The sequence below is a fragment of the Heterodontus francisci genome, chromosome 2 (assembly GCF_036365525.1).
Source record: "Heterodontus francisci isolate sHetFra1 chromosome 2, sHetFra1.hap1, whole genome shotgun sequence".
NCBI lineage: Eukaryota > Metazoa > Chordata > Chondrichthyes > Heterodontiformes > Heterodontidae > Heterodontus > Heterodontus francisci.
The window spans coordinates 211,580,195-211,607,318 of record NC_090372.1 but is presented as its reverse complement, the minus strand read 5'-3'; the positions used below and the strand labels follow the sequence as shown (position 1 = coordinate 211,607,318).

At 45.8% G+C, this 27,124-nt stretch overlaps 1 protein-coding gene across 3 annotated transcripts in view; it reads left to right on the top strand.

Annotated features, from left to right (window-relative positions):
• The window catches only part of mindy4 (MINDY lysine 48 deubiquitinase 4), a 305,544-nt gene that overhangs the window by 68,010 nt on the left and 210,410 nt on the right, over positions 1-27,124 (top strand). For all 3 annotated transcript variants that reach the window (XM_068015668.1, XM_068015679.1, XM_068015689.1), the window contains 2 exons: positions 11,447-11,499; positions 18,483-18,589. In XM_068015668.1, the coding sequence (XP_067871769.1) occupies positions 11,447-11,499; positions 18,483-18,589 (160 nt within the window). The remainder of the gene's footprint in view (positions 1-11,446; positions 11,500-18,482; positions 18,590-27,124) is intronic.

Below are 27,124 nucleotides of genomic sequence, written 5' to 3'. Positions count from 1 at the left end.
AGTCTAGATGATAGCATAAAATTGCAAAGAGATATTGACAGATGAGGTGAGTGGGCAAAACTGTGGCAGATGGATTTCAATGCGGGCAAGTGTGAGGTTATCCATTTTGGATCAAAAAAGGATAGAGCAGGGTACTTTCTAAATGGGGAGAGGTTAAGTACAGTGGATGTCCAAAGAGACTTGGGGCTTCAGGTGCATAGATCTTTAAAATGCCAGGAGCAAGTACAGAAAATAATCAAAAAGGCTAATGGAATGCTATCCTTTATATCCAGAGGATTGGAGTATAAAGACATAGAGGTTATGCTGCAGCTGTACAAAACCCTGGTTAGACCCCACTTGGAGTACTGTGAGCAGCTCTGGGCACCACACCTTAGGAAGGAAAGATTGGCCTTGGAGGGAGTGCACCGTAGGTTTACAAGAATGATAGCTGGACTACAGGGGTTAAGTTGCGAGGAGAGATTACACAAATTAGGCCTGTTTTCGCTAGAATTTAGAAGGTTAAGGGGTGATCTGATTGAAGTCTTCAAGATATTAACAGGAAAAGACAGGTTAGATAAAGATAAACTATTTCCACTGGCTGGCGATTCCAAAACTAGGGGGGGCATAGTCTAAAAATTAGGACCAGACCGTTCAGGAGAGATGTTAGGAAGCACTTCTTCACGTAAAGGGTGGTAGAGGTTTGGAACTCTCTCCCACAAACAGCAGTTGAAGCTAGAACAGTTGTTAATTTTAAATCTAAGATAGATAGATTTTTGTTAAGCAAAGATATTGAGGGATATAGGCCAAAGGCAGGTATATGGAGTTACGTCGTGGATCAGCCATGATCTCATTGAATGGCGGGGTGGGTTTGAGGGGCAGAATGGCCTACTCCTGTTCCTATCTTCCTATGTTCCAATGTCAGAGCTCTGTATGTGAGGATTCTCAGTTTTCCCGTATGACATAACTTGCACTTTATGTAGATCTTTCTGGTCACCAGACTAAAGATCAGGGTTGATGAAGGCTGAAAATTTTTTCCCAAAAAAATTCCAAGAAGCAAATATCATCTTGGATGTCAAGGTTCATGGCTCTGGAAAATTTCTGTGGCAATACAACATAATATCTAAATTTGGGGGTCACAAAGGCCAGCAACCAAGTGGATGGTCCTACTAGAGAAGGGGCTACACTCGACCTCCTCTTAGGAAATGAGGATGGGCAGGTGGTTGATGTGTCAAAGAACAGTACAGCACAGGAACAGGCCATTCGGCCCACCAAGCCTGTGCCGATCTTGATGCCTGCCTAAACTAAAACCTTTTGCACTTCCGGGGTCCGTATCCCTCTATTCTCATCCTATTCATGTATTTGTCAAGATGCCTCTTAAATGTCTCTATGGTACCTGCTTCCACCACCTCGCCCGGCAACAAGTTCCAGGCACTCACCACCCTCTGTGTAAAGAAATTGCCTCGCACATCCCCTCTAAACTTTGCCCCTCTCACCTGAAACCTATGTCCCCTAGTAACTGACTCTTCCACCCTGGGAAAAAGCTTCTGACTATCCACTCTGTCCATGCCGCTTATAACTTTGTAAACTTCTATCATGTCGCCCCTCCACCTCCGTCGTTCCAGTGAAAACAATCCGAGTTTATCCAACCTCTCCTCATAGCTAATGCCCTCCAGACCAGGCAACATCCTGGTAAACCTCTTCTGTACCCTCTCCAAAGCCTTTACCTCCTTCTGGTAGTGTGGCGACCAGAATTGCACGCAATATTCTAAGTATGGCCTAACTAAAGTTCTGTACAGCTGCAGCATGACTGGCCAATTGTTATACTCTATGCCCCGACCGATGAAGGCAAGCATGCCGTATGCCTTCTTGACTACCTTATCCACCTGTGTTGCCACTTTTAGTGACCTGTGGACCTGTATGTCCAGATCTCTCTGCCTGTCAATACTCCTAAGGGTTCTGCCATTTACTGTATACTTCCCACCTGCATTAGACCTTCCAAAATGCATTACCTCACATTTGTCCGGATTAAACTCCATCTGCCATTTCTCCGCCCAAGTCTCCAACTGATCTATATCCTGCTGTATCTTCTGACAATCCTCATCACTGTCCGCAACTCCACCAACATTTGTGTCGTCCGCAAACTTACTAATCAGACCAGCTGCATTTTCCTCCAAATCATTTATATATACTACAAAGAGCAAAGGTCCCAGCACTGATCCCTGTGGAACACCACTAGTCACATCCCTCCATTCAGAAATGCACCCTTCCACTGCTACCCTCTGTCTTCTATGACCGAGCCAGTTCTGTATCCATCTTGCCAGCTCCCCTCTGATCCCGTGTGACTTCATCTTTTGTACCAGTCTGCCATGTGGGACCTTGTCAAAGGCTTTACTGAAGTCCATATAGATAACATCCACTGCCCTTCCTTCATCAATCATCTTCGTCACTTCCTCAAAAAATTCAATCAAATTAGAGAGACACGACCTCTCCTTCACAAAACCATGCTGCCTCTTGCTAATAAGTCCATTTGTTTCCAAATGGGAATAAATCCTGTTCCGAAGAATCCTCTCTAATAATTTCCCTACCACTGACGTAAAGCTCACCAGCCTATAATTTCCTGGATTATCCTTGCTACCCTTCTTAAACAAAGGAACAACATTGGCTATTCTCCAGTCCTCTGGGACCTCACCTGTCGCCAATGAGGATGCAGAGATTTCTGTCAAGGCCCCAGCAATTTCTTTCCTTGCCTCCCTCAGTATTCTAGGGTAGATCCCATCAGGCCCTGGGGACTTATCTACCTTAATGCTTTGCAAGACACCCAACACCACCTCCTTTTTGATAATGAGATGACTGAGACTATCTACACTCCCTTTCCTATGCTCATATCCACCAAGTCCTTCTCCTTGGTGAATACTGATGCAAAGTACTCATTTAGTACCTCGCCCATTTCCTCTTGCTCCACACATAGATTCCCTTCTCTGTCCTTGAGTGGGCCAACCCTTTCCCTGGTTACCCTCTTGCTCTTTATATACGTATAAAAAGCCTTGGGATTTTCCTTAATCCTGTTTGCCAATGATTATCACAACCCCTTTTAGCCCTCCTAACTCCTTGCTTAAGTTCCTTCCTACTGTCTTTATATTCCTCAAGGTATTCGTCTATTCCTAGCCTTCCAGCCCTTACGAATGCTTCCTTTTTCTTTTAGACGAGGCTCACAATATCCCGCGTTATCCAAGGTTCCTGAAACTTGCCAAACTTATCCTTCTTCCTCACAGGAACATGCTGGTTTTGGATTCTAATCAATTGACGTTTGAAAGACTCCCACATGTCAGATAGCCGCCCCCAATCTAAATTCTTCAGTTCCTGCCTAATATTGTTATAATTAGCTTTCCCCCAATTTAGCACCTTCACCCGAGGACTACTCTTATCCTTATCCACAAGTACCTTAAAACTTATGGAATTATGCTCACTGTTCCTGAAATGGTCCCCGACTGAAACTTAGACCACCTGGCCGGGCTCATTCCCCAATACCAGGTCCACTACAGCCCCATCCCTTGTTGGACTATCTATGTATTGTTTCAAGAAGCCCTCCTGGATACTCCTTACAAATTCTGCCCCATCCAAGCCCCTAGCACTAAGTGAGTCCCAGTCAATATTGGGGAAGTTAAAATCACCCACCACTCCAACCCTGTTACCTTTACATCTTTCCAAAATCTGTCTACATATCAGCTCCTCTACCTCCCACTGGCTGTTGGGAGGCCTGTAGTAAACCCCCAACATCGTGACTGCACCTTTCCTATTCCTGAGCTCCACCCATATTGTCTCGCTGCATGACCCCTCTGAGGTGTCCTCCCGCAGTACAGCTGTGAAATTTTCCTTAACCAGTAATGCAACTCCCCCACCCCTTTTACATCCCCCTCTATCCCGCCTGAAGCTTCTAAATCCTGGAACATTTAGCTGCCAATCCTATCCTTCCCTCAACCAAGTCTCTGTAATAGCAACAACATCATAGTTCCAAGTACTAAACCAAGCTCTAAGTTCATCTGCCTTACCTGTTATACCTCTCGTATTGAAACAAATGCACTTCAGACCACCAGTCCCGCTGTGCTGCGCAACATCTCCCTGCCTGCTCTTCCTCTTAGTCTTACTGGCCTTATTTACTAGTTTCCCCCTCACTTATTTCACTTGCTGTCCTACTGCTCTGGTTCCCACCCCCCTGCCACACTAGTCTAAACCCTCCCGAGTGACGCTAGCAAACCTCGCAGCCAGGATATTTGTGCCCCTCCAGTTTAGATGCAACCCGTCCTCCTTGTACAGGTCCCATCTGTCCCTGAAGAGATCCCAATGGTCCAGATATCGGAAACCCTCCCTTCTACACCAGCTGTTCAGCCACGTGTTTAGCTGCACTATCTTCCTATTTCTAGCCTCACTGGCACGTGGCACAGGGAGTAATCCTGAGATTACAACCCTAGAGGTCCTGTCTTTTAACTTTCTACCTAACTCCCTGAACTCCCCCTGCAGGACCTCGTCACTCTTCCTGCCGCTTCCGTTGGTACCGATGTGTACCACAACCTCTGGCTGTTCACCCTCCCCCTTCAGAATGCCCCCTGTCCGTTCAGAGACATCCTTGACCCTGGCACCAGGGAGGCAGCATACCTTCCTGGAGTCTCTTTCATGTCCACAGATGCGCCTATCTGTGCCCCTGACTATAGAGTCCCCTATAACTATTGCTCTTCTGCGCTTTGTTCCTCCCTGCTGAACAACAGTGCCAGCCGTGATGCCACTGCTCTGGCTGCTGTTGTTTTCCCCTGATAGGCCATCCCCCCCAACAGTATCCAAAACGGTATACTTGTTCGAGGGGGACAGCCACAGGGGATTCCTGCACTGACTGCCTCCCCCTTCTAGTGGTCACCCATCTATCTGCCTGCACCTTGGGTGTAACCACTTCTCTAAAACTCCTGTCTATGACACTTTCTGCCTCCTGCATGCTCCTAAGTGCATCCAGTTGGTTCTCCAACCGATCCAGTGAGGAGCTGCAACTGGGTACACTTCCTGCAGATGTAGTCGTCTGGAACGCTGGAAGCGACACGGACCTCCCACATCTGACAGGTGAAGCACTTCACCCCTCTAACTGACATTTCTAGCACTATTTAATAAATAAAAATAAATACTTATTAAATCCTTACTTCTTTCTTTTTCTTTTTTCTTTTGGGCCTCCTTATCTCGAGAGACAATGGATACGCGCCTGGAGGTGGTCAGTGGTCCTTACTAAATTGTTACTAAATCCTTACTAAATTGTTATAATTAACGATATGGTCCCTAGTGCTAGCTTCCTACTATAAATATTAAATGCTGACCAAATACAGTAATCTCCTCCCTCTGGTTTAGTTACTCTTTTTAATAATTAGTTAATTAGTGTTTTAATCAATTTTTATCAATGTTTTATTTTCAATTTCAGTGGGGGAGCACTTTGGGACCAGTGACCATAACTCTATTAGCTTCAAGATAGTTATGGAAAAGGATAGGACTGGTCCTCGGGTTGAAGTCCTAAATTGGGGGAAGGCTAATTTCGATGGCATCAGACAGGAACTCTCAAAAGTTGAATGGGAAAGGCTGCTAACAGGTAAAGGGATGTCTGGCAAGTGAGAGGCTTTTAAAAGTGAGATGGGAAGAGTTCAGGGCCGGCATGTTCCTGATAGATCAAAGGGCAAGGCTGGCAAGTTTAGGGAACATTGGTTGACGAGGGATGTTGATGTCTGGTCAGGACAAAGAAGGAGGCATATGTCAGGTGTAGGCAGCTAGGATCGAGCGAGTCCCTCGAGGAGTGTAGAGGATGTAGGACTACACTTAAGAAGGAAATTAGGCGGGCTGAAAGGGGCCATGAGATTTCCCTGGCAGAAAAGATAAAGGAAAATCCTAAAAGATTGTATAAGTATATTAAGAGTAAAAGGGTAGCTCGGGAGAGAGTAGGTCCCCTTAAGGATCAGTGTGGTAGTCTATGTGTGGAGCCACGGGAAATGGGCTAGGTCTTAAATGAATATTTTTTGTCCGTATTTACCTTGGAGAAGGTCATGGAAGCTAGTGAGTTCAAGGGAGGAACACCAATATCCTGGAGCATATCAACATTACAAAGGAGGAGGTGTTGGAGGTATTGAAGCACATCAAGGTGGATAAATCCCCAGGGCCTGACCAGGTGTATCCTAGGATGCTATGGGAAGCAAGGGAGGAGATTGCTGGGGCCCTGGTAGAGATTTCTGTATCATCGTTAGCCACGGGTGAGGTACTGGAAGACTGGAGGATAGCTAATGTTGTGCCTTTATTTAAGAAGGGCAGCAGGGATAAGCCAGGGAACTACAGGCCAGTGAGCCTTACGTCAGTGGTGGGAAAGTTATTGGAAGGGATTCTGAGAGACAGGATTTATATGCATCTGGAAAAGCATGGTCTGATTAGGGATAGTCAGCATGGCTTTGTGCGTGGGAAATCATGTCTCACAAATTTGATTGAGTTTTAGAGGAGGTGACCAAGAGGATTGATGAGGGCAGGGTGATGTACATTGTCTACAAGGACTTTAGCAAGGCCTTTGACAAGGTCCTGCATGGTAAGCTGGTCCAGAAGGTTCGAACACATGGGATCCAGGGTGAGCTAGCAAATTGAATACAAAATTGGCTTGGTGATGGGAGGCAGAGGGTGGTAGTGGAGGGTTGTTTTTCAGATTGGAGGCCGATGACCAGTGGTGTGCTGCAGGGATTGGCGCTGGGCCCTCTGTTGTTTGTCATATATATTAATGACTTGGATGTGAATGTAAGGGGCATGATTAGTAAGTTTGCAGATGACACCAAAATTGGTGCTATAATGGATAGTGATAAGGTTGTCTAAAGTTACAACAAGATATCGGTCAACTGGGAAAGTGGGCAAGGGAGTGGCAAATGGAATTTAATGCAGACAAGTGTGAAGTGATGCATTTTGGGACGTTAAACCAGGGCAGGCCATATACAGTGAATGGCAGGGCCCTGGGGAGTGTTGTTGAGCAGAGAGACCTTGGGGTGCAAGTACATAGTTCCCTGAAAGTGGCAACACAGGTAGACAGGGTGGTGAAGAAGGCATATGGCATGCTTGCCTTCATCGGCCGAGGCATTGAGTACAAGAGTTGGGACGTCGTGTTACAGTTGTACATAACGTTGGTTAGGCCGCATTTGGAGTACTGTGTGCAGTTCTGGTCGCCGCACCACAGGAAAGATGTGATTAAGCTAGAGAGGGTGCAGAAAAGATTCACAAGGATGTTGCCTGGTTTGGAGGGCTTGAGTTATAAAGAGAGATTGGATAGGCTGGGTCTGTCTTCCCTGGAGCGAAGGAGGCTAAGAGGGGACATGATAGAGGTATATAAAATTATGAGAGGTATAGATAGGGTAGATAGCCAGAGTCTGTTTCCCATGGTAGGGGTGATTGAAACTAGAGGGCATAGATTTAAGGTGAGAGGGAGGAGGTTTAAAGGGGATCAAAGGGGTAAATTTTTCACGCAAAGAATAGTGGGTATCTGGAATGAGCTGCCTGAGGTGGAGGCAGGAACAGTAATGACATTTAAGAGGCATCTGGACAGGTACTTGAATGAGCAAGGCATAGAGGGATATGGAATTAATGTAGGCAGGTGGGATTAGTATAGATAGGCATTATGGTCAGCATGGACGTGGTGGGCCAAAGGGCCTCTTTCTATGCTGTATGACTCTCTCTCTGAATGAACCATTTAGACCAAGCTGCTTATTCTATCCTATGAAAGGATTTTGCTTCTGTTAGGTAAAAATGCAAACATTTTGTTTGATTCTTCCCAGTTTGGAAGGTTTTGAACATTCACCTTTTTACATGCATTAGCAGCTCAGGTTTTATAAGGATCAGGGTACGACTCACTTTACAGTTTTAAAGCTGGGTATTGTTCAGTAGTAATTTTTGTGGTGGTTTTATGATTTACATTGGCAGCTCCTTTTTATTCTTACCCTTGTTTTCAGATCCCTCCGTAGCCTCGCCTCTCCCTATCTCTGTCACCTGTTCCAGCCCGACAATCTTCTGAGATCTCTGCATTCCTCCAGTTATGGCCTCTTGCACATCCCTGATTTTTCGTTGCTCCACCATTGGCAGCTTTGAAATTCCCTTCCTAAATCTCAGCCTCTCCACCTCTCTCTCCTTTAAAATGCTGCTTAAAACCTAGTTTTTTTGACCAAGCTTTTGGATTTAGAAGCGTAGAAAAATAGGAGCAGTTGTAGGCCATTCGGCCCTCTGACCCTGCTCCGCCATTCAATATGATCATGGCTGATCATCCAAACTCAGTACCCTGTTCCTGCTTTCTCCCCGTATCCCTTGATCTTTTTAGCCCTAAGAACTATATCTAACTCTTTCTTGAATATATTTAATGATTTGGCCTCAACATCTGTCCTAATTGCTTATGTGGCTCATGCCACCTTTGTTAACACTCCTGTGAAGCGGCTTGCTACTTTCTACTATGTCATAAATATAATTTGTTGGTAGGATCTTTTATTTCTAAGTTTGTAAAAAAAAATTTCTATGAACAAGAACCAAAGGTTCCTTTTTGTCTTAGTTTCTCTGTCCTGATTCCTTGCATTATAATGATGTAAACAAAGGTTTTTCCAGGACAGTCTTGCTGTCTCCAAAATCCTGGTTTATGGCTTTCCTGGACTTCTTAGTCTGGGAGTCTATGTGCAGTGCCTTTGTTATGATCCCCGTGGAGACCACCAACAAACTAAATTGACAAGATTTCACTTTTATAAATTTTACTCAAACCAAAACTAACATAATTTAAACATGAACTAACAGTTAAATCTCAGACATTATTTATATCTTAAAGGTTACATGTTAACTATCAGATGGTCCTTTGGCAATCCTCTCAGCAGGATGATGCCTAACCATCACAAGTCCTTGAACTTTTCAAGTGCATCTCCAGATCCCGTCTTCCCAGATGCATACGGCAGTTTCCACTTGATGGCAGTTTCTCTGCAAACCGAACCCCACTGATACTGACTCCACCAAAACCTTGCACCCTTCCAGGACTGCTTTGTTTTGCTGACAACAGCCCTGGTGTAGTATCTTCACTGATCACTCCTAACATAACTCTTTAAGGCACCGAAAACAATGGTAGCAACTTGAATTTTCCAAGGGGCAGCTCCCAGAAAACAGGTTTCAATTCAAAGAGCTTATTTTTTATAAAACCAGCAGTTCCCAGCTTGTTTTAGTTTAGCAGCCCTGGGAAACTTTTAAAAAAAACAAACCCCAGCTTTACAGCTGGCTCCATCATCCTCCAGAATCGTCTTGTAAAACTGAAACCTAAACTCCAGATACATGTCTCTGGTTTAAAAAAAAAACTTTTATTAACTTGCTTCTGACTTCCCAGGACATTGAAGCTATTCATTTTCAAATAAGGGTCTGTCTCAAAAAAACACACTTTGAAATCCAAAGTCATAGCACCCAACAGGTCAGCTGCGCAGAACGCAGTCTGCACCATGGGAACTTCATCACACCTTGAAGGAAAGTTGTCCAAGAAGTGGGCACCACACAAACTGACTTCCACATTGAATCTTGCACCCAGATATTTCTTGGGGTGATTGTGGTGGGTCGGGGAGGGGGGTTGCGGGTGGTGGGAAAGAGTTCATAGCAGCCTGTAAATGTGAATAATATAGAGATCTTCCAGAATTTGATGGCAGGACCTCATTTGAATTTTTTTCTGTGTCTGGCAGGCCGCCAGATTGCAGAGTTGGTCATCAGGTGGGAATCCCTGGAACATGAGGCATAAGCTGGGGAGTGGAGAGGAGGGAGGAAGAGATCATGGATCGGGGTAGATGATGGGATATTAAATAGGTGTTGGGCCGCAAGTTGGGGTAGGGGGTGGGGTGGTGGGGGAGGGCGGCTGCTGTGGGCCCTCAGAGGCTGCAGGTTGGTGGCGTGTGAGGGTGGTTGGTGAGGGAAGCAGGTTAGCTTGGTTGGGTGGGGTGGCACACTCCTGCTCCTACTGGCCCACATGCAGCAGTGCTGGATAGGCACTTAACTAGATCGACCATTCTTTCCATCCTTCAGCTGCTAGGTTTCCTGAGCCCTGGGGAAACTGGCCTGCCGATATTAAATCTAAAAGTCTATTTAAGTTTGAGGCACACAGCCTTATTAGCATATTTAAATAACTGACCTGCCTCTTGATCAGGTTATTAGCCCATTCTTCTCCTCCAGTCAGACTCTGTTAAACTAGTAGTGGGCACATTGGAGGAGTGTTGAATTGGGTTTCAGACATTCTGAAATTTTAACCTACCTCCCACCACCCCTCTCCTGTGTGCTGTTGGGGGTTAAAATTCACACCTTAGAGTTTGGGTTATTAACTTTAAAATATGCCTATTTGTACATATGTGGATGACAAGATCTGAAAAAGTACTGGTCGTGGTTGTTTCTCTTCTCCAGAGGAGTGTTTTTGCACATTTACACACTACTCTGGGAAACCTGCTCCCTGAAAAGATTGCCGGCTGTCAGTGTGCAATAGAGGATGTAAACATAACACGAAAGCTAAGAGTGCAGTGTGGAAGAAATGCTATTGCACTGCACTACTCTCTAATCATGAGCTATTCATCAAGTTGCCAACGAATAAATCTGTTAAGCTATTGAGTTTCCATTGCTTTTGATTTGTATGTTGTGGTAGCTAAGTACAATTTGTTTGATTGCAGTGGTTGCATCAAGCTCAAAACATAATCTATGGAGGGAATAGTTACCTGAAATCAGATAAATATCCAATTAATGCTTTGTTGGTAAATAGCAACCAGGTAAAGGAGTGACAGGTGGCAGCCTGCATGTGTAGCAACAGCCCTGCCTAACACACATTTTATTATATTTACATCTTGAGTGTTATTGCATTTTCACGTGTACTCACTAGGCCATTGAAATAAATGAGTGGGAGTTTCCATCTTTGTTTCAGCCGGTTTTATACAGGGCGTAACTGAGCCATGCAAACCAAGGGGTTACCAGATTTGATCGCCGTCTATACTGAGCTATGTGATCTCAGCCAAGGTGGTTGCAAGGGAGGCTGCAGTTCACCTCAACGTCTCTGGGATAGGGAGGGGCAAATCTGCGAGTGATCCTGCACCTTCACTGAAGTGTGCTGAAACTGCCTTTCTGAACACTTGGTGCAGATTGCGCTCTACTATGATGGCCCCTGAAGTCAACAGCTTGCTGGCACTTCCCTTCGGGATTTGCATGTGAATAATGACCACATGAGAATGTTAATAACATTTACAGTGACATTTTATGGGAGTGGTGGGGGAGGAATATGCTTTGGAATGGGTTTAGTTCAGTGTGAAAATGAATCTGCACATGGATTTAGCTAACAGTAAATCATTTAGACTCCACATCTGCTTCACACAGGCGCATTAACACATTGGACTATACTGACTGTCTTCACATATAATAATATCTTATTCTTGCTTTCCAGAAAGTCCTCTATGTGTTCTCCTGAAAATCAGCTGATAGAACGCCTGCAGCTAGGTACTGCTTGTAAACCTTTTGAACCTTCTGTATATCTGAAATTCCCTTTTGCATATTTTGGAATTTGTTTTAAATAATGTTACAAGACTTAAGAAATAGGTGTCCTGCAGACCTCCACGACCAAGTGGTGAGGCCTGAATTGTGTCTTTTTTTCCTCTGGTGAAGACTCGCACAATAAGTTCCTGATAATTGGTTAGAGGAAGGCACTGTGAATGAGGAGGGGAGCTGTGGCCCTTTGTTGAAGAAAAGAAGGGAACTTGTTCAATTTACCCTCGGGTTTCCTTGTGCACCTCCTGTCCTGGCTACACTGGCCCAGGCTTAGGGACAAAACACCTATCTGTCATGTGCTCTCTTTAGATATTGTGCATGGAATGAAGGGGAGGGAACATTGAATAATTATCTTCAGCTTGGTATCTTGGTGCCAGTATACTCCAGGTATAGGTCTCGGGCCAGCACTTGAACAGTTTGTGCAGCTGAGTTTGCCTGTGAGCTGCATGTTGCAAAGGAGCTCTGCTGTAGTTTTCTTGGATGCATGTGCTTTGGTCTCCTGGGTGTTTAGATTTTTTTTTTAAACTACGAGAGAGGTTGTCTACTGGAGAGTCTCCCAACATCAGGACTTTTACCATCCACTCCTCTCTGTCACCTGCCTGTTTCAGGCAAATACACTAACCATTTGCCGTTATCACTAAAAACAGTTACAAAGGTGTTCCTGATGACATATAAAACGTGCCAGTTATTTCAGACTAAAGGGGACGTGATCATCCCCCAGTCCTATCTTTTCTACAGAAAAGAGCCCCAACTTTTTGAATCTTTCCTGATGGGTATAACATTTCAGTTCTGGTATCATCCGAGTAAGACTTCCTTGCACCTTCTCCAGTGCCTCTATATCCTTTTTATATGAGGTCTACAACTGTTCACTACTCCCAAGTGTGGTCTAACCAAGGTTCTACACAGGTTTAACATAACTTGACTGCTCTTCAATCCTGTCCCTCTGTGTTTTGTTTGCTTTTTTATGACCTTATTAACCTGCATCACTACTTCTTGTGATTTGTGTTTCTGTACCTTTAGTTTACTCTGCTGCGCTACCCCATTTAGCCACTTATTTTCCAAGGTTTCTGTGGTCTCCTTATTCTTCCTACCAAAATGTAGCACCTCACACTTATCTACATTGAAGTTCATTTGCAAATTACACACGCTTTCTGGAAGTTTAGTCACTGTCTTCCTACATTCTGTTGCAGTCCTCCTCTATTTTATCTACACTCCAATTTGGTGTCATCCACAAATTTTGAATTCAAGTCCAAATCATTTAAGCAAATGGTGAACAATGGTCCAGCACTGATCCTTGTAGAAAACCACTGCCCTCCTTTCGCCAGTCTGTTCTTCTTCTTTGGCCTCCTTGTCTCGAGAGACAATGGGTAAGCGTCTGGAGGTGGTCAGTGGTTTGTGAAACAGAGCCTGGAGTGGCTATAAAGACCAATTCTAGAGTGACAGACTCTTCCACAGGCGCTGCAGAAAAAATTCATTGCCGGGGTTGTTACACAGTTGGCTCTCGCCTTGCTCTTCTGTCTTTTTTCCTGCCAACAGCTAAGTCTCTTCGACCTGCTACACTTCAGCCCCGCCTTTATGGCTGTCTGCCAGCCCTGCGATCACTGGCAACTGACTCCCATGACTTGTGATCAATGTCACAGGACTTCATGTCACGTTTGCAGACGTCTTTAAAGCGGAGACATGGACGGCCAGTGGGTCTGATACCAGTGACGAGCTCGTAGTTCTGATACCAGTGACGGGATCGCTGTACAATGTGTCTTTGGGGATCCTGCCATCTGTTATGCGGCTCACATGGCCAAGCCATCTCAAGCGCCGCTGGCTCAGTAGGGTGTATATGCTGGGGATGTTGGCCGCCTCGAGGACTTCTGTGTTGGAGATACGGTCCTGCCACCTGATGCCAAGGATTCTCTGGAGGCAGCGAAGATGGAATGAATTGAGACGTCGCTCTTGGCTGGCATACGTTGTCCAGGCCTCGCTGCCGTAGAACAAGGTACTGAGGACACAGGCTTGATACACTCGGACTTTTGTGTTCCGTGTCAGTGTGCCATTTTCCCACACCCTCTTGGCCAGTCTGGACATAGCAGCGGATGCCTTTCCCATGCGCTTGTTGATTTCTGCATCAAGAGACAGGTTACTGGTGATAGTTGAGCCTAGGTAGCTGAACTCTTGAACCCCTTCCAGAGCGTGGTCGCCAATATTGATGGATGGAACAATTCTGATGTCCTGTCTCATGATGTTTGTTTTCTTGCGGCTGATGGTTAGGCCAAATTCGTTGCAGGCAGCCGCAATCCTGTTGATGAGTCTCTGCAGACACTCTTCTGTGTGGGATGTTAATGCAGCATCGTCGGTAAAGAGGAGTTCCCTGACGAGGACTTGCCGTACTTTGGTCTTCGCTCTAAGATGGGCAAGGTTGAACAACCTGCCATCTGATCTTGTGTGGAGGAAAATTCCTTCTTCTGAAGACTTGAACGCATGTGAGAGCAGCAGGGAGAAGAAGATCCCAAACAGTGTAGGTGTGAGAACACAGCCCTGTTTCACGCCACTCAGGATAGGAAAGGGGTCTGATGAGGCGCCACTATGCTGAATTGTGCCTTTCATATTGTCACGGAATGAGGTGATGATACTTAGTAGCTTTGGTGGACATCCGATCTTTGCTAGTAGTCTGAAGAGACCACGTCTGCTGACGAGGTCAAAGGCTTTGGTGAGATCAATGGAAGCAATGTAGAGGGGCATCCGTTGTTGTTGGAATTTCTCCTGTAGCTGGCGTAGATCTCTCTGCTCGAAAGCCACACTGTGCCTCAGGGTAGACATGCTCAGCCAACATCTGGAGCCTATTTAAAACGACTCGAGCGAAGACTTTCCCCACTATACCAAGCAGGGAGATTCCATGGTAGTTGTTGCAGTCACCGCGGTCACCCTTGTTCTTATAGAGGGTATATTGGCATCGCGCATGTCCTGTGGTACTGCTCCCTCATCCCAGCACAGGTAAAGCAGTTGGTAGAGTGCTGAAAGTATAGCAGGCTTGGCACTCTTGGTTATTTCAGGGGTAATGCCGTCCTTCCCAGGGGCTTTTCCACTGGCTAGAGAATCAATGGCATCACTGAGTTCTGATTTTGTTGGCTGTTCGTCCAGCTCATCCATGACTGGCAGAGACTGGGCTGCATTGAGGGCATTCAGTGACAACATTTTCCCTGGAGTACAGTTCTAGGTAGTGCTCCACCTAGCGGTCCATTTGCTTGTGTTGGTCAGTGATTTGTGTCCCCTGATTTAGACTTGAGGGGGGCGATCTTCCTGATGGTTGGCCCAAAAGCTCTCTTAATGCCATCATACATTCCTCTGATGTTTCCGGTGTCAGAGGCCAGCTGAATACAACTGCATAGGCGTTGCCAGTAGTCATTTGCGCAGCACCTGTCTGTTCTTTGTGTCGCGCTTCGGGCTGCTTTAAGTGCTTCAGATGTTAACTCGCTGGGGGCTTTCTTGTAGTTCAGCATTGCAATGCGCTTAGCGGCTATGACAGGTTCTAGCTCTTCAAAGTGAGATTGAAACCAGTCTGCGTTCTGCTTCACACGTTTGCCATAGATGGTCATTGCTGAGTCATAGATGGCGCCTCTGATTTGGGCCCACTTAGTCTTTGCATCCCCTGTGAGAGTGTTTTGAAGGGCTTTTTCAAGTGAATTTCGAAACTTATGTAACAGCTGTGGATAAGAAATTCTGCTAGTGTTGATGTGCGGGCGGTCCTTCTGCTTGGAGTGATGCAGCTTCTTTGGTTTGAGTCTAACCTTGCTGCACACAGTGGTCGGTGTCGCAGTCCGCACTGTGGAAGCTGCGTGTGATTTGAACGCTGTTTAAAGAGGCTCGCCTTGTGACGATGAGGTCCAGCTGGTGCCAACGACGTGATCTTGGGTGCCTCCAAGAAACCTGGTGACAGGGTTTCGTATGAAAGAACGAGTTGCTGATGCAGAGGTTGTGATAGGTACACAACTCAAGCAGTCTCTGTCCATTCTCATTCATCCTTCCAATCCCATAACGCCCAAGGCAGGAGGGCCATGAGTCATGGTCGGCCCCAACTCTGGCAGGAACAGATGTTCGGTATTGGGGATGCTACTAATGATATTATGGAGTTCTTCATAGAACTGGACTTTAACGTCAGGTGGGGAGCAGAGTGTTGGAGCATAGATGCTGAGTAGGTGTACTGGACCAGAGGCGGTGAACAGTCGGATGGACAGTATGCGTTCCGAGCCATTTGAAGGTGGCTCTATCATACTGAGCAAGGAGTTTCTGATGGCGAAGCCCACTCGATGCTGTCTTGGTTCTTCAGGATCCCTACCCTGCCAGAAGAAGGTGTAGTCTTGCTCTCTTAGAAATCCGCTCGCAGGGAGGCGTGTCTCCTGAAGTGCTGCAATGTCCACATTGAGTCTACTGAGCTCGTTGTTAATGATGGCGGTCTTCTGAGAATTGTTGATTTGTGTAAGGTCTTCCGACAGGCCAGGACACATAGTTCTGATGTTCCAGCTTGCAAATCGAAGGGCTGTTACCTTCTTTCCTTTCTTTGTCGTACTGTTTGGTGCGGTGTTACAGTCCACTTGTCGGGCAGTGACCCTGAGCTCCAAGCACCCATTGAAGCAGGTGGACTGTGGTGGGACAGAACCTTACTGACCGGGGGCTGCCCGGTTTGAGGCGGGTGGTTGCTGTCCAGTGCGATGCGAGCTGGGCTTATAACCCGTAACTGCTGCCTTCCGTGTTGTTTTGGTCGCTGTGAGGCATCTGTGGAGTGACCTCTCCATAGCGCATGCCTGGGCGGATGTATGGAGGTTGTGAGTTGCTCAAGCATCAAAACCCCCCTCTCGGGCTTCTTGGTGGGGTCCAAAGGAGTGCAGATCACTACGTTTGGCACCGGTATGGCTGCAGGAACTGCCAGAAACATTCCAAAGGCGACACATGACCGCCTTCGGGGTTCCGCTCCGGATTTTCTGTTAAGGTTTACTCCCTTAGCCTTGGTCTCTCCTGAGACGCCCACAAGGCAGCGGGGTTGTTAGGGCCCCTGCTTAGCGATAGGTGGATGCCGGTGCGTGGGGGAGGGGGTGCGAGGGGGGAGCTGGGCAGGGGTATCTAGGTGTTACGATGGCGTCCCAGGGCATCTGACTGAAAAACCTGAGTGCTGTCACTCAAGCCGTTGATCGTGGGCGTGCTGTTGGATCTCCGCAGGCTGCTGCTGCCATTGCTCGGAGCCAGCGGCACCGGGAGCTCCAGCTCCATCTTCAGCTCGCCAAAGTTATAAATGCCTTCCCCCAGTAGTGCAGCCAGGCCCAGAGTGAATGCTGTCTGCTGCTGTGAACCCATTGACAAATCGGAGAGTTCGGTGCAGCCAAGATATCGCAGAGCCTCCCTGTAGTCATTGGAGGATCTGATGAGTAGTCTGTACAACTACCTTTATCCCCTACTTTGTTTTCTGCTTTGTAACCAACTTGCTATTCATTCTGCTCCATGTCCCACAACTCAGCATGTTCTGATGTTGGTCATGAGTCTACTATGTGGTACCTTTTTGAATATCTTTTGAAAATCGAAATATATTATGTCTACTGCATTACCATTTTTACCCTTTCTGTTACTTTGTCGAAGAATTCAATAAGGTTGCTCAAGCATGACTTTCCCTTTTGCAATCCATGCTGACTACTCTTTTATATTTTCAGTCTCTAGATTTTTATTCCATCTTTGATCAAGGATTCCATTATCTTCCCAACCGCCAACATTAACCAGAACTGCTCAGTAATGTAACTTTTACAAATTTTATGGATAAAATACATTTTTTGAAAAAAAAGTTTACCCAATTGAGCAATGCAGTGAATCCTCCTTGCTGCCCACCACCTTGTTGCTCTCCCCTTTGATTTCTACTATTTGCCTTCCCCCGCCCTTTTCCTGCCCTTCCCTTCTTCGTTTCACCCCCTCCATGCTTCCCTTCTCTCTCCACCACCCCTCACCCCGCTGCCCCAACCGCTTCCCTTCTCTTCCCCCTCACCAGCCGCTTCCCTTCTCTTCCCTTTCCCAACCCGGGCAGGATAGTAGAATTACAGCACGATATTTTTAGGCAGTTTCCATTATAAATCTAGCTATTGAATTTATAGAATCATATAAATGTTTGAATTTATATTGGTTGTACAAAAATAAGGACATGGCATGAGTTTAAAATGGGGTCTGAATGCTCTCCCTGGTCCAATTAGCCCATCCTCTACAGTTGGCCTTGATTTTCCATTTGTAACACCACAGGGTGGGTGCATGTGTTCTATAACTTCACACCTTTATCGTTAGTAAAGATAATCTTGTGTCTAATGAGTTTATGTGCAGTGTATCTGTAAAGTTGTTATATTAAATTCTTCCGACAGTTAGTATTAATGCTAAGTTATATGACAGATGCATAAGAGTTTTGAAATGCAGGAATAGGTCCAAACAGTTTGTCCCTTTTGGAGATCAGTCCTAACTATTTACCTTCTCAATCAATCATCCTTTCTCCAGAAACTACCTCGTGAACCTAATTATACTGTCTGCTTCAATGCCTTTCCTTTGTTAATTAGCAGCTACTATTATCAGGCATTAACATGGCCTCTGTAGAGGTCACTGCTCTGGAGTCTGTTAGTACTGAGATCATGCTATATCTATTTAGTCGAAGAGACTTAGTAGTTGGCAGGAAAAAAGACAGAGGCGCAAGGGGAGAGCCAACTGTGCAACAGCCCCAACAAACAAATTTCTCTGCAGCACCTGTGGAAGAGCCTGTCACTCCAGAATTGGCCTTTATAGCCACTCCAGGCGCTGCTTCACAAACCACTGACCACCTCCAGGCGCGTATCCATTGTCTCTCGAGATAAGGAGGCCCAAAAGAAAGAAGAATGTATATATTATTATTTGGTACAACCTGAACGTTTATCTGATTTATTTTGCAGCTGACATTGATGATGATGATTTGGATGAAGTTGATGAAATTCCACCCATCAGTTCTCTTCGTAAACACCACATTGACTCAAAACCTATTGACTTGCCTCTTGCAGTAGTAAGTAATTTGATTTGTTACTTTATCAACATGCACTTTACAAACTTTTTAGTTTCTGTTCTTAGTGGCGTGATGGCAAATGTATCAAACTTAGTGTCCGTGCCTCTGAGTTAGGGAGAGGAATATTGATCCGAGTTTTTGTTCCCGCTAATTGAAGTGTGCGGATATCTGGTGAAGACAAGATTTGGCTATGTTGCCCATTCCTCATCCAGCCAAAATCACAACCTGCATTTCAGTCCTAATTTTAACTAGAGGGTCACTGACCTGAAACGTTAACTCTGCTTCGCTCTCCGCAGATGCTGCCAGACCTGCTGAGTATTTCCAGCTTTTCTTGTTTTTATTAACTAGAGGCAGCTGGGCAACATGAGGCCCGAGGCTTCATTAAAATATCACAGTGGGCTGTCCTTCCTGATTACCTGTGGAATCGGGCAGCCTGCCTCACTCAACTTTCAGTGTGACTCCTAACTCTACATTAAGCGGGGATGCATCTCTTAGAACTGGGTTGCATTCACCTGCTTTCATGTCCTGTCTCGAAGCTGTTTTTAAACTGGTGGGAAGTGTCAGGAGTCATTGTTTCCAGGCTTGGCAGCTTTTGTAGAAGCTCTGGCATTATCCATGCAGGCTCTGGGCTCCAGCCTTTGGAGACAGGTGTCCATCTTCGACTGAATAGTGTTCAATTCCCACACTTTCTTCGCCTTATATTCCCAATTCCCACATTCTATCCTCCAGAAACTTGAACTCATCCAAAACTCTGCTGCCCATAACCTAACTCGCGCCAAGTCCTGTTCACCCATCACCCCTATGCTCAAGGACCTACATTTGGCTCCCAGTTGAGCAACATCTTGATTTTAAAACACTCACACTTGTTTTCAATTCCTTACCACTCCCTCTCTCTGTCACCTCCTCCAGCTCTACAACCCCCTCGGAGCTCTGTGCTGCTCCAATTCTGGCCTCTTGCGCATCCCCAGTTTTCATCACCCCGCCATTAACGGCCGTGCCTTCAGCTGCCCAGGCCTTAAGCTCTGGAATTCCCTTCCTAAACTTCTCTGCCTTGCTCTCATTTTTAAAGTGCTCCTTAAAACCTACCTCTTTGACGAAGAATCTGGTCACCTTTCTTATCTGGCTCGGTCTCAAGTTTTTTTTAATGCGCCTGTGAATCTTCTTGATGTTTTAATATGTAAAGGTGCTATGTAAATGCAAGTTGTTGAAATATCTTGGTCATAAAACAGTAACAAATTAGCAATAAACAAGTAGGAAACTTAAAAATTCAGATTTTGTTTTATTATATCTGTCTGTCAAGCATTCACTGACCAGAATCTCTCAGAATCGTTATAGTGCAGAAAGAAGTTATTCGTCTCATCGTGTCCGCACTGGCTCTCCAACAGAGCAATTCCCTCAGTTCCATCTTCCTGCCTTCTCCCCATAACCCTGCACATTCTTCCTTTTCATATAACTGTCTAATTCCCTTTTGAATGCTTCAATTGAACCTGCTTCCACCACGTTCTCAGACAGCACATTCCAGACCTTAACCACTCGCTGCGTGAAAAAGTTTTTGCTCATGTCACTTTTGCTTCTCGAGCGGCTCACCTTGGATTGTATACTTACAGTACTTGAGCACAGAGGAATGGTTGACCAGATAGCAGATCAGACAGTCAAGATCAAGTTTATGGTGGAAAAAGGACAAGTAGATTAGCCACTAGAACGTACCTATGACTAGAATTAGTCAAGCTCCAACCAAACTGCATCGGGTGCTTGTTTGACCTGTCTTTGCCATTCAAAAAATAGGGCCCAATATGGAATTTGGATCAGGCACCAGGCCAGCATGGAGCAATCTCTCATATATAATATGTAATACTTTGGACTTCGCTCTTAGATGGGCAAGGTTGAACAACCTGCCCCCTGATCTTGTGTGGAGGAAAATTCCTTCTTCAGAGGACTTGAACGCATGTGAAAGCAGCAGGGAGAAGAAAATCCCAAAAAGTGTGGGTGCGAGAACACAGCCCTGTTTCACACCACTCAGAATAGGAAACGCCCGATAAGAGCGAAGTCCAAAGTACAGAAAGTCCTCATCAGGGAACTCCTCTTTGCTGACGATGCTGCTTTAACATCTCACACGGAAGAGTGCCTGCAGAGTCTCATCGACAGGTTTGCGGCTGCCTGCAATGAATTTGGCCTAACCATCAGCCTCAAGAAAATGAACATCATGGGGCAGGACGTCAGAAATGCTCTGTCCATCAATATCGGCGACCACGCTCTGGAAGTGGTTCAAGAGTTCACCTACCTAGGCTCAACTATCACCAGTAACCTGTCTCTAGATGCAGAAATCAACAAGCGCATGGGTAAGGCTTCCACTGCTATGTCCAGACTGGCCAAGAGAGTGTGGGAAAATGGCGCACTGACACGGAACACAAAAGTCCGAGTGTATCAGGCCTGTGTCCTCAGTACCTTGCTCTATGGCAGCGAGGCCTGGACAACGTATGTCAGCCAAGAGCGACGTCTCAATTCATTCCATCTTCGCTGCCTCTGGAGAATACTTGGCATCAGGTGGCAGGACCGTATCTCCAACACAGAAGTCCTTGAAGCGGCCAACATCCCCAGCTTATACACACTACTGAGTCAGCGGCGCTTGAGATGGCTTGGCCATGTGAGCCGCATGGAAGATGGCAGGATCCCCAAAGACACATTGTACAGTGAGCTCGCCACTGGTATCAGACCCACCGGCCGTCCATGTCTCCGCTATAAAGACGTCTGCAAACGTGACATGAAATCCTGTGACATTGATCACAAGTCGTGGGAGTCAGTTGCCAGCGTTCGCCAGAGCTGGCGGGCAGCCATAAGGACAGGGCTAAAATGTGGCGAGTCGAAGAGACTTAGTAGTTGGCAGGAAAAAAGACAGAGACGCAAGGGGAGAGCCAACTGTGCAACAGCCCCAACAAACAAATTTCTCTGCAGCACCTGTGGAAGAGTCTGTCACTAGAATTGGCCTTTATAGCCACTCCAGGCACTGCTTCACAAACCACTGACCACCTGCAGGCGCGTATCCATTGTCTCTCGAGATAAGGAGGCCCAAAAGAAAAGAATATGTAATATATAAGCAATATATATGGAGCAATCTCTTTACTGACTTATCACTGTTTTGAGTGCAAGGCAAATTTCATCCCCCCCCCCCCCTCCCCAAAACCTGCCCCCCGACCCTTTCATTACCACGTGAGATACTTGTCTTCACTTGTTAAAGGATGTACCTTGCGAGCAGCACCAAAGGCGATTTGCTGTCTTTTAAAGAATTTGCTGCTGTGGTAAAATGGATAGGGGAAGGAACAGTAACAGTAAGTAAAGAGCTTTGAAGGAAATAGACAGGTTTGGATAGAAGGGGCAGTTTTTTTAAAAAACAGTTAACAAATAAAAGTGCTGGTAAAATGGTTCAGGTTAAAGGTGTATGGGAGCAAACAAAATAAAAGTGTTTTGAAATGTAAATCTGTAATTAAAAATTCAGTAAATAATTATGGATGAAGTCCTTCAGGCAGCTCACCACCACCCAAATAGGGATGGGCAACAGATGCAAGCCTTGCCAGTGACACTCATATCCCATGAAAGAATAAATAAAAGTCATGTAGTCTATTCAGACAATGCTAAAGTTGTATTTTAGGTGTTTAATTTTATAGTGCTTGGTTAATCTATAAAAGCTTTGGCCTGAGTTGGGGATTTACATTGTCCTCTGATACTCTGCCCAAATAGCCATTCTTTATGTCTGAAATTGGGCATTAAGCTTTTAATCAGCTATTTGATTGCAGGAATCATTTCTTCCCAGGTAATCTCCCATTCCCACCTAAAGTGCATTTGTACACTGGCTTGCATCCCAATTAGCAAGGTGAAAGGCCAATCTTTGTTTAACTCCCACTTGCTGGCCCAGAGTCTGGCTCCGTGGCTCTCGGCAGTTCTCTGACTGTTGGTTATGTGTGAGCTTGGAGGTTGACACCAATTGGTCATGGAGGGAATCACATGATTCTGTTCTCACTCGAGCGGGATTGGAATCTTTGGCTTATTCATTTTCATGCCTGCTAATCTGGGGGCCATTGAGAGACTTGCATTTATCTAGCACCTTTCACGATCTTGGAATAGCCCAAAGCATTTTGCAGCCAATGACTTATTTTAATTTTAAATGTAGTTGGTGTTGTAATGTAGGAAACACGTGGCAGCCAATTTGCACAAAGCAAGGTCCCATGAATAGCAATGTCGAAATGACCAGCTTTTTTTAAAAGTGATGTTGTTTGGGATTAACTATTTGCCAGGACACAGGAGAAACTGTTCTTCGATATAGTGCCATAGAAAAAAAACATAGCACTCTCTGAGCACTACATATGAACATAGGAATTCGGAGCAGGAGTAGGCCACTCTGCCCCTCGAGCCTGCTTCTCCATTTAATAAGATCATGGCTGATCTGATTGTAACCTCAACTCCACATTCTTGCCTACTGCTGATAACCTTTCACCCCCTTGCTTAACAAGAATCCATCTACCTCTGCATTAAACATATTCAAAGACTCCGCTTCCACCACCTTTTGAGGAAGAGAGCTGCAAAGACTCTCAATCCTTAAATGGGAGACCCCTTATTTTTAAACAGTGACTCCCAGTTCTAGATTCTCCCACAAGAGGAAACATTCTTCCCACATCCACCCTGTCAAGACCTCTCAGGATCGTATATGTTTCAACCGAGTCTTATCGTACTCTCCTAAACTCTAGCAGATACAAGCCTAACCTGTCCAACTTTTCCTCATAAGACAATGAGGAACTCCAGTGCTCCAGAACTTGCCGCACCCCCAGCCAAGCTGTTCCAGTACAGCTACAACACTGGCATCTACCCGGCAATGTGGAAGATTGCCCAGGTATGTCCTGTACAAAAAGCAGGACAAGTCCAACCTGGCCAGTTACTGCCCCATCAGTCTACTCTCAATCATCAGTAAAGTGATGGAAGGTGTCATCAACAGTGCCATCAAGCAGCACTTGCTTAGCAATAACCTGCTCACTGAAGCTCGGTTTGGGTTCTGCCAGGGCCACTCAGCTCCTGACCTCATTACAGCCTTGGTTCAAACATGGACAAAAAAGCTGAATTCAAGAGGTGAGGTGAGAGTGACTGTCCTTGACATCAAGTCAGCATTTGATTGAGTATCAGGGAGCCCTAGCAATACTGGAGTCAATGGGAATCGGGGTGAAAACTCTCCACTGGTTGGAGTCATACCTAATGCAAAGGAAGAAGGTTGTGGTTGTTGGAGGTCAATCATCTGAGCTCCAGGACATCACTGCAGGGGTTCCTCAGAGTAGTGTCCGAGGCCCAACCATCTTCAGCTGCTTCATCAATGACCTTCCTTCAATCATAAGGCCAGAAGTGAGGATGTTTGCTGTTGATTGCACAGTGTTCAGCACCATTGGCAACTCCTCGGATACTGAAGCAGTCCGTGTAGAAATGCAGCAAGACCTGGACAATATCCAGGCTTGGGCTGATAAGTGGCAAGTAACATTCGTGCCATACAAGCCCCAGGCAATGACCATCTCCAACAAGAGAGAATCTAACCAACTCCCCTTGACATTCAGTGGCATTACCATCGCTGAATCTCCCACTATCAACATTCTAGGGGCTACCATTAACCAGAAACTGAACTGGAGTAGCCATATAAATACCATGGCGACAAGAGCAGGTCAGTGGCTAGGAATCCTGAGGCGAGTAACTCACCTCCTGACTCCCCAAAGCCTGGCCACCATCTACAAGGCACAAGTCAGGAGTGTGATGGAATACTCTTGACTTGCTAGGATGGGTGCAGCTCCAACAACACTCAAGAAGCTCGACACCAGCCAAGACAAAGCAGCCTGCTTGATTGGCACAAACATTCACTCTCTCCACCACCGACTCACAGTGGCAGCAGTGTGTACCATCTACAAGATACACTGCAGCAACACACCAAGGCTGCTTAGACAGCACCTTCCAAACCCGCCACCTGTACCAACTAGAAGGACAAGGGCAGCAAATGCATGGTAACACCACCACTTGCAAGATCCCCTCCAAGTCTCTCACCATCCTGACATGCAACTATATCGCTGTTCCTTCACTCTTGCTGGGTCAAAATCCTGAAACTCCCTTCCTAACAGCACTGTGGGTATACCTAACTCACATGGATTGCAACGGTTCAAGAAGGCAGCTCACCACCACCTTCTCGAGGGCAATTAGGGATGGGCAATAAATGCTGGCCTAGCTAGCAACGCCCACATCCCATGAATGAATAAAAAAAACCCCGTCCATTCCAGGTACTAGTCTAGTAAACCTTCTCTGAACTACTTCCAACGCATTTACATCATTCCTTAAATAAGGAGATCAATACTGTAGATGTGGTCTCACCTGTGCCCTGTGTAACTGAAGCATAACTTCCCTACTTTTATATTCAATTCCCCTCGCAATAAACAATAACATTCTATTAGCTTTCCTAATATTGCATGCTGAACCTGTGTACTCACCTTTGCCCAGATTATATGCTCGAATCTCTGGAGTGGGATTTGAACTGCAACCTTCTGACTGAGGTGAGAATGCTACCCACTGAGCCACAGCTGGAAAATTGAGTCCAATTTCAACATGGCCTCCTGTGCGAACAGTTAACTCAGCAGAGAGCAATCATCAGACTTAGAGGCTTCTTTGTCTTTTATTTCTTCGTCAAAGTTACCAGTTGTGCATTGGGAGAGGAGTGCTTGCTGTTCCTATCCCACATAGTTGCCCTTTACAAACTATAACAGTGTGTGTGTGTGTCTGATCCTGAGAAAAGGATCCATCATGTTGGGCGTCTCCATATTTTATATAAGTGAAGGTTTCATATGGAAGTGGTATTGATTGAACAGATCATAACCAAGATGATACCATATTTTTAAGTTGGGGAGGATCACTGAGGTATTTAGAGATTGATTTCAGCAGTAGAAGGATTTAGCCTGTGAAAAGCGCATTCTATAATTGAAATTCTTTGCATTTGTATATAAATACACATATATATTTTGTCAGTGCCAGTCTTGCAGCTGTTTCCTAAGCCACTGTTCATTATGAAAGGAGATAAGGCAGCTCTGGTGGACATGTTGGGATTGGTATCTAAGAACCATTGGGCAGGGAGGTGGGGTAAGGGAGAGACGAAGCAAGACCTCAGAGTATGCAAATACTGGAAAAAGCACAACAAGACAGTCAACATCTCTAACAATACTGACATGTTTAATGTTTTGGATGTGCTGTTGAAGGCTTTAAGCTGAAACATAAACAGTTTCTTTCCGATGCTCATCAAGCTGCTGGCAGTTTCTAGGATATTGTCCTTTTAATTTTAGATTTCCAGCATAAGTTTTAGGGCAAATAAAATGACACATGGCTCACAAAAATATGTGATCCAAGTATGCAGTGACTTGAATTTAGGTAACATATGGTGCTCTAAAAAGCGATCGACGAAAGTAGTAGACTCTTGTCTTGCAATAGCCGGGTAATGAGACAATCAGAAAAGCAAAATAGCATCCTGGCATCTTTAGCTAGAATCCATGGCCAGGTCTATGAATGTTATATTAATGCTTTACCATTGCTAGAAATGATTGCTGGAAATATTAGTGGAAAGCCACTAAAGCACTAAATATCCGTTCAGCTGAATGAGCAGCAGTTTCACCTCCATCACAGATCCGAAGAAGGGTCACTGACCCGAAACGTTAACTCTGCTTCTCTTTTCACAGATGCTGCCAGACCTGCTGAGTGGTTCCAGCATTTCTTGTTTTTATTTCACCTCAGTCACAAGCCTCACTTCCAGGACTGCTGGAATTCAGTACCATGTCCTGCCTCTGAGCCAGTTTTGAATCCAACTTGCCACTTTGCCTTGGATCTCATGGGCTTTTACTTTCGCGACCAGTTTGCCATGTGGGACCTTTATCAAAAACCTTGCTAAAATCCCTTTCTTCCTTATTCTTCTTTGGCCTCCTTGTCTCGAGAGACCCTGGAGGTGGTCAGTGATTTGTGAAGCAGCGCTTGGAGTGGCTATAAAGGCCAATTCTAGAGTGACCAACTCTTCCACAGGTGCTGCAGATAAAATTGGTTGTCGGGGCTGTTACACAGTTGGCTCTCCCCTTGCGCTTCTGTCTTTTTTCCTGCCAACAGCCAAGTCTCTCCGACTCGCCACTCTTTAGGACCACCTTTATGGCTGTCAGCCAGCTCTGGCGATCACTGGCAACTGACTCCCACGACTTGTGATCAATGTCACAGGACCTCATGTTGCGTTTGCCGACGTCTTTAAAGCGGAGACATGGATGGCCAGTGGGCCTGATACCAGTGATGAGCTCGCTGTACAATGCGTCCTTGGAGATCCTGCCATCTTCCATGCGGCTAACATGGCCAAGCCATCTCAAGTGCCGTTGGCTCAGTAGGGTGTATATGCTGGGGATGTTGGCCACCTCGAGGACTTCTGTGTTGCAGATACAGTCCTGCCACCTGATGCCGAGGATTCTCCGGAGGCAGCGAAGATGCAATGTATTGAGACGT